This window comes from Panthera leo, chromosome D2, assembly GCF_018350215.1.
Source record: "Panthera leo isolate Ple1 chromosome D2, P.leo_Ple1_pat1.1, whole genome shotgun sequence".
Taxonomy (NCBI): Eukaryota; Metazoa; Chordata; class Mammalia; order Carnivora; family Felidae; genus Panthera; species Panthera leo.
In genome coordinates, this window is record NC_056689.1 from 80912343 (window position 1) to 80925670 (window position 13328).

At 47.5% G+C, this 13328-nt stretch overlaps 1 protein-coding gene across 1 annotated transcript in view; it reads right to left on the reverse strand.

Annotated features, from left to right (window-relative positions):
- Positions 1-13328, reverse strand: part of ADAM12 (ADAM metallopeptidase domain 12) — a 347394-nt gene that overhangs the window by 34004 nt on the left and 300062 nt on the right. The window contains exons 15-17 of the mRNA XM_042908975.1: positions 3934-4042; positions 3629-3827; positions 951-1028 (exon numbers count right to left, since the gene is read on the reverse strand). Of these exons, the coding sequence (XP_042764909.1) occupies positions 951-1028; positions 3629-3827; positions 3934-4042 (386 nt within the window). The remainder of the gene's footprint in view (positions 1-950; positions 1029-3628; positions 3828-3933; positions 4043-13328) is intronic.

The following is a 13328-nucleotide window of genomic DNA, read 5'->3' on the forward strand; positions in this document are numbered from 1 at the left end:
AGGGACCCCGCCCTGGCATTACTACGAACCGGTCGTGCAAGCTTGGACAAGCACTCTTGCCACCTGGGTCTGGGCGTCTTCATCAGTAAGATAACAAGGCTGTACCAGATCATCTCTTACAGCCGTTAGAAAGAAATCTCTGATGCCACGAAGACATAAGAGGACTTCCTTTTACACTGACAGTCAGCAAACCCATCTGACATGGCATCACGATCCTTTCCGGTTCCAACGCAATAGTAACTTCACGAAAACCCCCATAATTCTGTGTTAGGATCACTGGCGAGTGTGTGCAAGTTTTAAAAATAGAATTGGGAGCATGATTTCTGCAGAAAAGGTTTCAGAAAAACAAATGAACCACTGGCGTGGCTAATCAAGATTAATCGGGTTCCCTGGGAAATAATTAAGCCCATCAGGAAAAATAAATTCTGTTTGAAACAATTAGCGTTCTCTTCTCTCCTAAAAAACTCTCTGAGCTGAACTAACAGCCTTCCTGGGTTGAAATGCACACTGTACGTGATTTCAAGAACATGTGGTCAGTATGTTCTGTCTTCTTGGTCTTAATTCCTTCTGGAAGTATTTCAGTTCAGACACATATTCTGAATCGTGGTTGAAAGGAGGACAGCTCTGTTTGAAACGTTAAAGCAAAATCCTTCATGAAGGAAGGTTAGTTTTGAAATTACTTTGAAGATGACAAAGTCCTTTTTTAAAAAAAATCACAGGATGTTCATTTAAAAGATCATTACTGCTCAGTCTGATTCTCTTTGTTAAATAAAAGTCACATTTCTTATGCTATGTAAAGGGCAAAGAAAATTAGTATCTTTAGAAGACAAGATTGAGGTGACTGCTGTATTTCTTAGAAGTTAAAAAAATAGGGATTGCAGAGTCCTTTAAAATGAATGATTGAGTGCTTAATGTGGACTGGCTATAAAAAGGCAGTTCAGCCCACTCACCCCTCTGCTGTGGCACTGCTTGGCACATTCATGAACGCCGAAGACACTTATGTTTTGACATCGACGATTGAGGCAGATCTGCAGGAGGAGAAAAACACGGTAAATTTGTCAGCCCTTTTCCGATCACAGGCACAGGCACGTATCTGTGATTTAAAATTTTTTTTTTTCAACGTTTTTTAATTTATTTTTGGGACAGAGAGAGACAGAGCATGAACGGGGGAGGGGCAGAGAGAGAGGGAGACACAGAATCGGAAACAGGCTCCAGGCTCTGAGCCATCAGCCCAGAGCCCGACACGGGGCTCGAACTCACGGACCGCGAGATCGTGACCTGGCTGAAGTCGGACGCTTAACCGACTGCGCCACCCAGGCGCCCCACGTATCTGTGATTTAAAAAGAGAAGGCAAGGAAAGCTCGCGGAAGACTCTCTCCTTTCAGTGAATACGGCTGTAGCACAAGGACGGGCTTTCCATTTGACTCTGACCTGGAGTCTGACGCCTGCCTCCAAACTCAGCACGTTTCAAGACTCAGGCCAACGTGACTCAGGGTCAGCGTGGCACTTTTATACGGTTTCAGTCAATCATGAGATTACGATAACTGATTTTCTCAGGGTTTTTGTTTAGGGCTTGCAGTGAGACGTGTGAATTCCAGCGTCCGTCGCCTCCCCTCCCCCTCAATGGCCCCTTCCGTTGAAAGATACAGGACGGGAGAAATGCACCAGCCCTTAACCTAGGGCCTGTGCAGACTCAGAGACTCCAAGAAATCCAAGGTCCAAGGACCTTTTGAAGGCGTTATCGAAATATGGGAACTTTTCCAAATTACTGACTGACAAGTATTATCATCGATGACATAAACCATCAACAGAAATGCTCAGCAGAGGAAAACAGGCAGCTCCCTTGTGTTTATTAAACTTTGCAGAGGCAGTAATTTGCTGAATGACACCGGGTTGGTTGCGAGAGTTTAGTCTCATTTTAAAGGTGCATAATATGCACCAGACTCAAAGGAGCAGGCCCTTTATCTCCCATAAGATGTTACAAATTGGTGGGGTCAGAGGAAGAGAAGTCTACGTTTTAGATTCCAGAAGCATATTTAATCGACAGAGCCTTCCTATGGGAAGTTCACCATCTGACCCCAACAGCTTGTGGAAGGCACTCAAGCGACACCCTTTGACAAAAGTGCCAGCTTTGAGCAGCTCCAAAGGCTGGTGGGAAACCTGGCCAAGGGGACGGTCACATTCCAGCCGAGACAAGAAATCGTCTGAGGTTACAAAGGACACAGCAGGACCCTGGTCAAAATCTCCACCCAACCCATGGGCAAAGGCAAGCGTGGCTTTCAAAGAACCCGTGTTCTGCAGAAATAAAGAGCAAAACACATTTATTCTTGTACGTGGAGAAAAACACTCATTGATGAATTGAGTCCTTGGAATTTCAGGGTTCAGATGCACCTGGCTCGGGCTGTTCGGGCTACAGTTTCAAAAATCAACTTGATCCTATCCAGGGTCAAGGCCAGAATATAAGCTAACGTGTGTGGTTAAGGAGACCCTGGAATGTACGTTGTGTTTCCTGGATCATCCCACTTCCTTAGAGATGAAGCACTTATGGGTCAGAGCAGATGGCGGAAAGGGGGTGAGTATACAGAATTCTTGCCCTAGGGACTCTGCTCAAGGGGCTGAATTCATATCTTTCTATTCTACTATGTGGCCTCTGTGTTAGTGAGTTCATTTCATCATCATTTTGAAGATGGGATCCTTTTTTTTTTTTCATATTTTTGTTATTTTCATTTATTAAAAAAATTTTTTTTAAATATGAAATTTATTGTCAAATTGGTTTCCATACAACACCCAGTGCTCATCCCAACAGGTGCCCTCCTCAATACCCATCACCTGCCCTCCCCTCCTCCCACCCCCCCACCCCCCCATCAACCCTCAGTTTATTCTCAGTTTTTAAGAGTCTCTTATGGTTTGGCTCTCTCCCTTTTTTTTTTCCTTCCCCTTCCCCATGGTCCCTTAAAAAACTTGTGGGGGTTGATTAATCTCCTTTCCTACCATGCTGTATTAACTTGCTTTCATTTAGCCTGATGAGAAAGTCTGGTGAGAAAAATCAACATGGCAGCATGTTAAAATCTCAATTTCACTTTTTTTTTTTCATTTTTGACTTTATTTCTAACCCCCCAGATATCTCAGGCTACCTTCCCCTTGGTCTCTGAAAGGACTCTCTTTGGCTTCAAGCTGATCCTATCTCTTCCCCTCTCCTAGTCTCTCGTTGGGGGTCTCTGAAAATACATGTGACTTCCCGTTCTGTCCAGGTGAGAACAAGCCCTCGCTGTGCCAGAAACCAAACCCAGGTTTCCAAAAACAACGTAATACGCTACCGCGTTTCCTTCCAAAGTAATTTCCTGGCTGGAAATACTCATGACACCCAGAGTGCCGAAATGACTTCTTCACACCTAAAGGCTGAGAAACCAGGCTTGATTTTCCCAAATCTGCATCTCCATGGTCTGGCCAGGATCCAGGATTTATTAACGTTTCCTTCTAGGTGCAAAGAATTGGATGCCAAAGTTGCAGGAAGGAGTGGATTTAGGAAAACAAACCAACCTCCTAAGTGGGTTCCTGGACAGGACGCTTCTCAACGGGCCCCCCTCCGGACTTATATTTATGATGCAAGAGAGCCCCGGTGTCTTACTTTTCCGTCCGCACACTTTGTGCCCGCAAGCACAAGCCCGGGGTCCGGCATGTCATTGCCCAAGTACACGTGGGTCCCACGGCACAGAATCCGCCCTCCTTCCTGCAGCGGGATATTCGTTTCGATGGAAACGGCATTGGTACCGATGACGGGCCGGCTGGCGCCTCCTTGACACTGGATTTTCCCGCATTTAGCATCTCTGGAAGGGCAAGAACAGAGAGTCCCAAAGAGGGAAAGTTTGGGAGCAGCCCTTGGCGATGGAGGAAGTCCAGAGTGATGGCGTGGTCCGGCCGCAGCTTCCGTACCTCATCTCGCATTTGGCAAAGGAACTCTTGAAGTCTTTGCCACAGTTGCCGTAAGGGTCCCCTGCGGAGTTGACTCTCTCAAAGCAGATCCCAGGGGCCGGTTTGGCACCTGAAACAGAAGCAAAGAAGCAGAAGATGTTATTTCTAGAAACGTCTCTTTTATTTTTTGATTTTTACAAATTTATTTATTTTCAGAGAAACAGAGACAGCGTGAGTCGGGGAGGGGCAGAGAGAGACGGGGTGGGGGGAGAGAGAATCCCAAGCAGGCTCCCCGCTGTCAGCACAGAGCCTGATGTGGGGCTCAAACCCGCGAAACTGCGAGAACATGACCTGAGCCAAAACCGAGAGTCGGATGCTTACCTGACTGAGCCACCCAGGCGCCCCTAAACACGTCTCTTTCTTTAACCTGTAGCTGATTCCTTTTCATCAGCCAAGAGCAGACGTGATTAGCATCTCATTAAAACCCAACAAAGCAAAGCAAAGAAACAACAGACCCTCGCAACAGCTGCGATCAACACTGGGTTCAGACGTGGACCTCCACAGGAAGCTACCGGAGGAAACTCCCATTTTCCCGTTCTCTGTTTTTCAAAAACCGCGTTGAGCGGCCTCTCCAAACTCCCTTTGAAAGGCATTATCCCGAACTGGACACACTTCTCTGTCATGGAACAAGGCAAGGTCTCTGGCTCAACAGTATCACGTTCCTGTTTTTTTTTTTTTTTTTCTTTAAAGTTACTTCATTTTGAGAGAGAGGGGATGTGGGGGAGGGGCAGGAGTGGGGGGGGAGAGAGAGAGAGAGAGAGAGAGGAGAGAGGAGAGAGGAGAGAGGAGAGAGAGAGAGAGAGAGGAGAGAGAGAGAGAGAGAGAGAGAGAGAGAGAGAGAGAGAGAGAGAGAGAGAGAGAGAGAGAGAGAGAGAGGAGAGAGAGAGAGAGAGAGAGAGAGAGAGAGAGAGAGAGAGAGAGAGAGAGAGAGAAAGAGAGAGAGAGGAGAGAGAATCCTAAGCGGGCTCCGTGCTGTCGGCGCAGAGCTGGACGTGGGGCTCGATCTCCCGAACGGTGAGATCATGACCTGAGCTGAAATCGAGTTGGACTTTTGACCGGCTGAGCCACCACGTCACGTTGTTCTTACAGCACCCACCCCAGAGGCCCCCTTCCACCCACAGTGTGGTTGCGCCACTGACATACCCAGCCTCTGCCCGCTACCCACCTTCTCCCTTCTTCCTCTTTTTCATCTACTTACTGGAGGTCGGGGGATGGTAAGGATGAGTCTCGGCGTTGAGCCCGTACTTCGCTCTTAAATTAATCCTATTCGATGGCACTTTGATCAAAATACCTGGATCTAATTAATCAAAGCAGCTGGGAAAAACTGTCGTCTAAAATATCAACAAGTCAACGGTTGTCTGCATGTATGCGTGGGCCCTATCTACTTATTACTTGGCTGTCTGGCTTTGTCTCTCCTTCATTCTTCCCTCCCATCCATCCTACCTGCCTACCAACCCAGCGGTCCGTCCGTCCGTCCGTCCACCCACCCACCCATCCACCCATCTCCCGTCATGTTGCAGACTTCAATCGTACACAGATTTATCCGGTACTTACTATCTGCCAGGCACTGGGGGTACAGCGTTGGCCCCATGAGGACAAGACTTCTGGTTGCTTTCAAATTGCAAGAAGAAAGAAAAGCAAACAAATGAACGCGCCTGAAGTCCAGTGGAGGGCAACACGATGGAGGAAACGGGAGAGCGAGAGGGGCCAGGGGGCTGTTGTTCTAAGCAGACTGGTCCCTCCTCTGAGGAGGGGGGACCAGGAGCCGAACTCCATAACTCAATCCTACCAGGGATCCTAAGACGGAGGTCTCATTTTCCCATTTTATGGACAAGAAAACCAGGACTGAAGAGGTTAAGTATGTTGCCTAAAGCCAGACGGCGGGGCCGTCTGAGGGCAGAGCTCAGCCTGCCCCCTCCGGTGCTCTCAGGTGTATCGAGGCCTCACAGGCACTGGGCCCTGCATGGGCCTTGAGGACACAGGGCAGAAGAAGACCCCCTCTCCCCCACACTGCTGAGGGGAGCGACGGGCAGGTGCACACGGGTAACAGGGCAAGAGCCATGATACGCACTCACGTGCAGCCCAGGTGATCCCAGACGTAGGTGGATAAGGGGTTCAGCGCTACTGCCGTGTATGGAGAGGGCGACCAAATGAGGTTATGATAAGATGGCTTTGTTCTTCTCTCCCTGCCTCAGAACACCAGGATACAGGAGACCAGCAGTTTCCAGCAGATGCTAAGCCCCTGGAACTGGGTAGGCAGGGTTGATATCACTCTGCCATGATGCTGTTTTGATGCTATATAGGTTCTGTCGTTCTTACTATTATTAAGTAACTTATCTCCTAAGAAATGCGGCCACGTTAAAAACAAAAAACAAAAAAAAACAAACATTGTTGCAATTTGAATGTGTGAATTGATGAGTTAGTTTTCCTTATAGGGAAAAAAGAGATTTCTACACATATTAAAAAAATTTTTTTAATGTTTATTATTTTTGAGAGAGAGAGAGAGAGAGAGAGAGAGAGACAGAGAGAGCAAGACAGAGAGCAAGCAGGAGAGGGGCAGACAGAGAGGGAGACAGAGAATCGGTAGCAGGCTCCAGGCTCTGAGCTGTCAGGACAGAGCCCGAGATGGGGCTTGAACTCACGGACCGCGAGATCATGACCTGAGCCGAAGTCGGCTGCATAACCGACTGAGCCACCCAGGTGCCCCAAAGATTTCTATATGTCTATATGGCTGTATGTGTGTGTGTATAAACAGATCTCTGAGCAGTTTCAGACACATGAGCTTGTAAACAGGGTCACAAGGATGAGGGTTAGCCTGGGGTGTACAGAAGGTTAAGAACAAAAAGGGAGGAAGAGAGAGAGAAAGAGACGGGTGTCCACAATGATTTAAAACAAAGAGGTAAGTTAGATGTATGAATACCAAACAAAGTGGGTAAAATAGGACAGGGAGTCAAGCAAAGGTATACAAATGGTATTTAAGCAAGTATGAAACATTTTCTAAGAGAGAACCGGATCCCTGCTGGGGAATCTGGACCCAGAACACAAAACTGGGTCTTCTAGGGTAGGGTGGGTTTGGGACTTAACGTCCCAAATGCCAATGGGCTGCCTGGCTTAGAAAACCAGGTGTCTGGTCAGCGCAACAACTGTAAAATCACGAGAGGCTATAGAAGCCACCGCACACGTAAGGAGAGCTGCCATTTTCCCGAAGAGAAAATCGCACAGGAAAGGCGATGGCCAATTTGAATGTACACATTTGGAGCAACGTGGGTGATGGGGTCAACAGTCATAGAACATATTGTCGGTTAACTTGATGAGAAATATCGAAAAGTCACATTTTAATTAAGAGATATTACTTTTTTCTTTTACTCTCCTGTATCGTGAAACAACACTCCCAGCTTGTTTACATTTCTCTTTGGTCTTAAGGTCTTTGGTCAACTGATCTTTGACCAAGGTGCCAAGAATGCACAACGGGGTAAGGACAGTCTCTTGAATAAATGGCGCTGGGAAAACTGGCCATACACATGCAAAAGAATAAACGGGACCCTTATCTAATAATACCAGACACAAAAATGAACTCAACACAGAGTAATGACTTCAGTGTAAGACTTGAAACTATAAAAGGGAAAGAAGAAAACGTAGAGGAAAACCTTCCTGACGTTGGTCTTGGCAAAGATCTCTTGGGCAGGATGCCAAAAGCACAGGCAACAAAAGCAAAAAGAAAGTGGGGCCACATCAAACTGAGAGGCTTCTGAATGGTAGAGGAAAAAAATCAACAAAATGTGAGACGACCTACAGAATGGGAGAAAATATCTGCAACCCATACATCTGACAAAAGGTGAATATATAAAATATATAGGGAACTTCTACAAGTCAGTAGCAAAAAATCCCAAATGACCAGATTAAAAGATGGGCAAAGGAACTGAATAGACATTTCTTCAAAGAAGACGTGCAAATAGCCAACAGTTACAGGAAAAGACACTCAACATCACTGATTATCAGGAAAATACAAGTCAAAACCACAATGAGCTATCACCTCGCACCAGTTAGGATGGCTGTTACTAAAAACATGAAAGATAACAAGCGTTGGCAAGGATGCTGAGAAAAGGGAAGCTTCATACCCTTATACCATACGTTGTAGGAATGTCAACAGATACAGCCTTTGCAGAAGACAGTGTGTAAATTCCGCAAACAACTAAAAACAGAACTACCATATCGCCAGCAGTCCTGCTCCTAGGTATACATCCAAAGGAATCGAAATCAGGATCTTGAATAAATATCTAAACTCCCATGTTCACTGCAACATTATTCACAATGGCCAAGACATGGAACCAACCTGTGTCCATTGATGGATGAATGGATAAAGAAAATGTGGTATATGCACACAACTGAAGATTACTCAGCCTTAAAAAGTAAGGAAATCCTGCCCTTTGAGACAGCCTGGATAAACCTGGAGGACATAATGAATGCTAAGTGAAAGAAGTCAGACACAGAAAGATCAACACTGCGTGATCTCACTTACAGGTGGAACCTAAAAAGTCAAACTGACAGAAGCAGAGAGTAGAACGGTGGTCGCCAGGGGCAGGGGGGAGGTGTGGGGAGACGTGAGGAGGTATTAGTCGAAGAGTACGAAGTTTTCGTTGTGAAAAATTAGTCCTAGAAACCTACTATACAGCAGAGTCTCTAGTTAATATAAAATTTTGCCAAGAGGGTAGATCCTAATGCTAAGTGTTCGTTCTCTCTCTCATACACACGCACACACACACACACACGCACACACACGAAGAGAGGTATGACCTTTTAGAGGCGATGAATGTGTTTATGGCATCCATTGTGGCGACGGATGTACACTCATCTCCAAGCTCGTCAAGTTGTACACATTAAATACCTACAGCTGCGTGTATGTCAACCACACCTCAATAAAGTGATTACAAAAAGTCTGTTTTCTGCAGCCCATCCTCTGTATTTCTAGCTCATGTTGATGCTGACCTTTTTACTCTGTTGTGATGTTGTCACTGGAAATCTTATTCTTAGGTTCAAGTACCCACTCCTCCAACAATGAGTCTTCTGATTTTACTGTTTTCTATTTGCTCAGAGGGTATATACTCAGGATCTCCGGAAGCTGATCATTTATCCTGTTGCTTGTCAAAGTGATCTTTTCAAGGATCCTTTACCAGAACAACAACAACAACAACAACAACAACAACAACAACAACAACAAAAGGCGGAGGCATGAAGTCACACCCTAGGAACAGTAATTAAACATACGACAAACGTCCCGGTCTTTTCGGAAACCCAATCTTGTCCATCAGCCTCAACCAGGCTCCTAAACAGCACTGATAGAGGCTCCCGAGGCCCGATGCACCTTTCCGACAGGACTGTGAGAGTCAAAAGACATGATCGAGAGATGAATAGGTCAGCAGTCAACCAAGCTTTCTGACGGATAATTTCTGGGGGGGAAACCATGCTTTATATCTGGGCATGTATGGGATCCAAGAAAAACAGTGACCGTTTATCGAATTTCCATTGCTTTTGGAAGGCTGCCTGCCTTCTCTGGTCTCTCTAAGCAGCCATGCTGCAGAGTTGGAAGGGCAAGAGACTTGGGCCTGAGAATAATGTAGGCTGATCTGGTGTCAACCCTACATACCAAGAGACCCGGTAACATGGGGACAAGTGCATCACCTGACTCAGAGGTGCTGTGAGACTCAGTGAGGCCCCAACACATGGCAGGCTCTCAGTCAAACTGAATTATAATAAGGACAGCCATCGATCACGGGGAAGGGGAAGTCTGGCTCCTGGACATTAAGAGTGGGAGAATGGGTGAGGGAGAAAGAGAGCTCCTCGTGCCTGGCCAGGTTTGCAACACCTACTTTACTTGCACTAGTTCATGGTTCTATCAACAGGGACTTGACATCTGTCTCCTTCACCGAGGATTGTCCCCAGTGCCTCGCACATCAGAGGAAACCAATGAAAAGTGTTGAATGACGGGATAAGTAATTTCTGAACCTACCTTGGGACATGAGGGGGAAGAGACTCTCCGAATCTGAAACACTGGGAAGTTTTGTACATACTCTGTATATTAAATAACAACTCTAGTCGCAGCTCAAGGACTTCAACTTCCCTACACCTCTCCCCTCCCGACTCATTTCAGGGAGTGAAGCTCCCCATGGCTCCACATCCCGTGGTCGTTCTGGGCGCCCTCCCAGCCTGCGCTGGGTGAGCCCCTAGAGCGTCATCTCACCGCATAGGCACTAAGCACCATCTTGAAAGAGGTAGTAGGAGATCTCAAGTACAGACATTTGGGTCTGAGTCATTTTTATACTCTGGGAACCAAGGTCATCTTCCCTGTAATTCCTTCCCTCGCCCTTAAACAAACCAGCACACACATTTTAAATGAATGAACATATTTTAGATCACCAACATACCATGGGTTGAGTATCCCCACTATTGGGTATCGTGCTGGGTCCGGCACGCAGGATCTTTAATCCTTACAGCCACCCCTGTAAGGTCTACGGACCCCGCTTCACCGATTTAAACACCAAGGCTCAACTTGCTGAAGATGATAATGTTGGGGAGGTGGTAAAGCTGGACTTGACTCACGGATCCAATGCCGAAGCCCACGGTCCTTCTACTCAGCTGCAATCTCCCTCTTAGAAACCACCTAACTGGCAACACACTCCTCTCCCTGCGGTTCCTTTCTCTCCAGAACCACCAGATGACTCCTGTAATCTGTCCATCCTCAGGCTTGGCTGCATCTCCACCAAATCTTTTTCAGGGAATAACTTGACAGGCTGTGACACTGGCCACCCGTGCTTATTCTCAGGTAATGGTAATGAACGGAGTTGGGTGACATGCCCTTGAGTCTGAGCACACCAGTTGGGGCGGGGGTCTTCCTCTAAGAAGGGGGCAGTGGAGAGAAAGTCGGTAAACATTTTTATGTCTCTTTGCTGAATGTCTACTGACTCAGGAAAAGAAATGAAAATCCCTGACTCTGATAACTTGAAAACTGCTGCGGGCAGAAGTCAGTCCATAAAGAAGCAAAGCTGGGTAGGGCTTGCTCTACTCTGGTATTAATCTGCCCAGTGGCTTGAAAAATGCAGCTTTCTAAAAGTTAACTTTCTGTTTTTCCCAGGAAACCAATAACGGTCTAGATCCAAGACTTACTCATTTTAGTTCTCACCCAGAACTTGAGGGAGCAAGAAATGCCATGTCACACTTTACCACTGGTGTATCATCACCGGGACATGTCAGTGACATGGCTTGCTACAATGTGGCAAAGAAAACTCACATTTGGAAGAAAATTAGGTCATGCTTTCATCAGCTACGTGAACTTGGGGATGGGACGGATCTCTCTCTGTGACATCAAAGACCAGAACCCATACTCAATCCCTTGTCACGGGGCTTCTTCATCGGTTTATCTAGAGAATCAATAGAAAGCACATGATCATGTGTACTTCTTGGTCAACCTCCACGGATGAGATCTTTGGCATTCTCCATCCTCAAGCACTTAGGGGCTGACAGCTTTCGTCAATGCTCAGAAATGGCTGTTTTAATTTGGGTGGGGACATGGTGCCTGGAGGATGGGGCAGAACCCTGCTTCCAGTGCTTGTTCTTGGGGCGCCTGGGTGGCTCAGTCGGTTAAGGGTCTGACTCTTGATTTCGGCTCAGGTCACCATCTCACGGTTGGTGGGTTCCAGCTCCGTATCGGGCTTTGTGCGGACAGCGTGGAGCCTGCTTGGGATTCTCTCTCTGCCCTTCCCCTGCTTGCTCTCTCTCTAGCCCTCTCTCAAAATAAATCCATGAAACAAACTTAAAAAAACAAAAACGGAAACAAAAGCGACGCTTGTTCTCATCCAGTTGGGCTGGTCTTTCCTGCCCTGGGGTCTCTACGTTGGGATGAGAAATCGTGGCACGAGAAACACGGAGGTTTAAAGGCCAAGAGGTTTCAAATGACCGAAACTTATTTTAGAAGTACAAAAGCAGCTGGGACCGGATTCAGATCATAACATGCCCGGCCGCCGCCCCACCTGCCATTTCAGGCTGTAGGCGGGGCCGCGCGGGGTTCTGTGCCGCCTCCGGGGGCCGGCAAGCTTCCGGCTGGAGGCGGGGCACTGCTCGGCACCGCCCCTTCCAGCACAGCCCGCTGCACTGGGGCCAAACCCCTCCTGGGGAGGAATCTCTCCAGCGTGGGAGAGCCTGTGCCCACAGCACGGGAGGAGACTCCAGTCCGGCCACAGTGCTCCGTCCCACAGGTCGGAAGATGGGTCAATGATGGATGATGGACCAAAGCCAAGTAAATCAGCGTTTTCCTTGGAACCTGGCTGCTGGAGCCCGTTGGAGCAGGGTCCTGGGCTGCTGTGTTCCTCCGCATTGCTGACTGTGTCCTTCCAGGCCTTCTCCCACCACCACCTTCCCGTGAGGCTGGACCCGGCCCTCCTTCTCTCGACCGTGCTGTGGGGGCTTCCCCTCCTTGCATTCGCCACGCTTGCTCTCTTGCCTCCTGTGATGTCCCAAGGCTCCTTCCTCCCACTGTAAAAACCCAGCAGACAGGGACAGTGCCTCAGGCCCGCACAGAGCAGGTGCGTGCCAAGAAGGAGTGCAAAGCCACAGGGAAAGCAATCTGGGGAAGGCACATCGTGTCTCAACTGCCTTCCCCAGAGGAAGTCAATTATGATTTCTGCCGAACAAGGCATCTCGGGTAAACGGATGCGGTCTCCTGGCTTATCTTTACTGTGACTCTGGATTTTCACTTACTCATTTACATCAAAGGAAGTATTACTGTGCGGTCGGACGGGGAAAGAAGATCTAAGGTCATCAAAAGACAGACATTTTACAAATACAGGCGAAGAAAGAAACCTTATCGGCGGGAAAACCGGAAAGGGGGCTCAGGGCTGACCTTGGGAACAGATACAGCTCTTGCATTAAAAGAAAACATTAAAAGCAGCAGAGTAGAAGACCCAAACCCCAGAGGCAACATCCCGTGCGCCCTGGCTGTGTGCAGACCCAGCAGAGACCAGTTCCGACAGCGGACCAGGACTCAGCCAAGTGACCCTCGTGGCTTTTGTGTGCGAGTGGCCGTCCGGCATTTCTCTCAGAGCCACAATGGTCAATAATTTCAAAAGTGCAAATGACTTCTACCCACTGGTAAGAGGTTATAAAGGCACAGGTTTGGGTTCAAAGTTGCCACACTTAAAAATATCTGTCTTCCCGTTTTCACGAAGAGACTTCACGTCTGTCTCTTGAGAAGCAAAATGACAACCGTTTTCTTATCGCCACTCTATCACATCCATCTACAGCCTTTGGATTCTTAATAATGGAACACTTAGAGGTTCTGCCATTATCAAGAGATAAAATTTAGC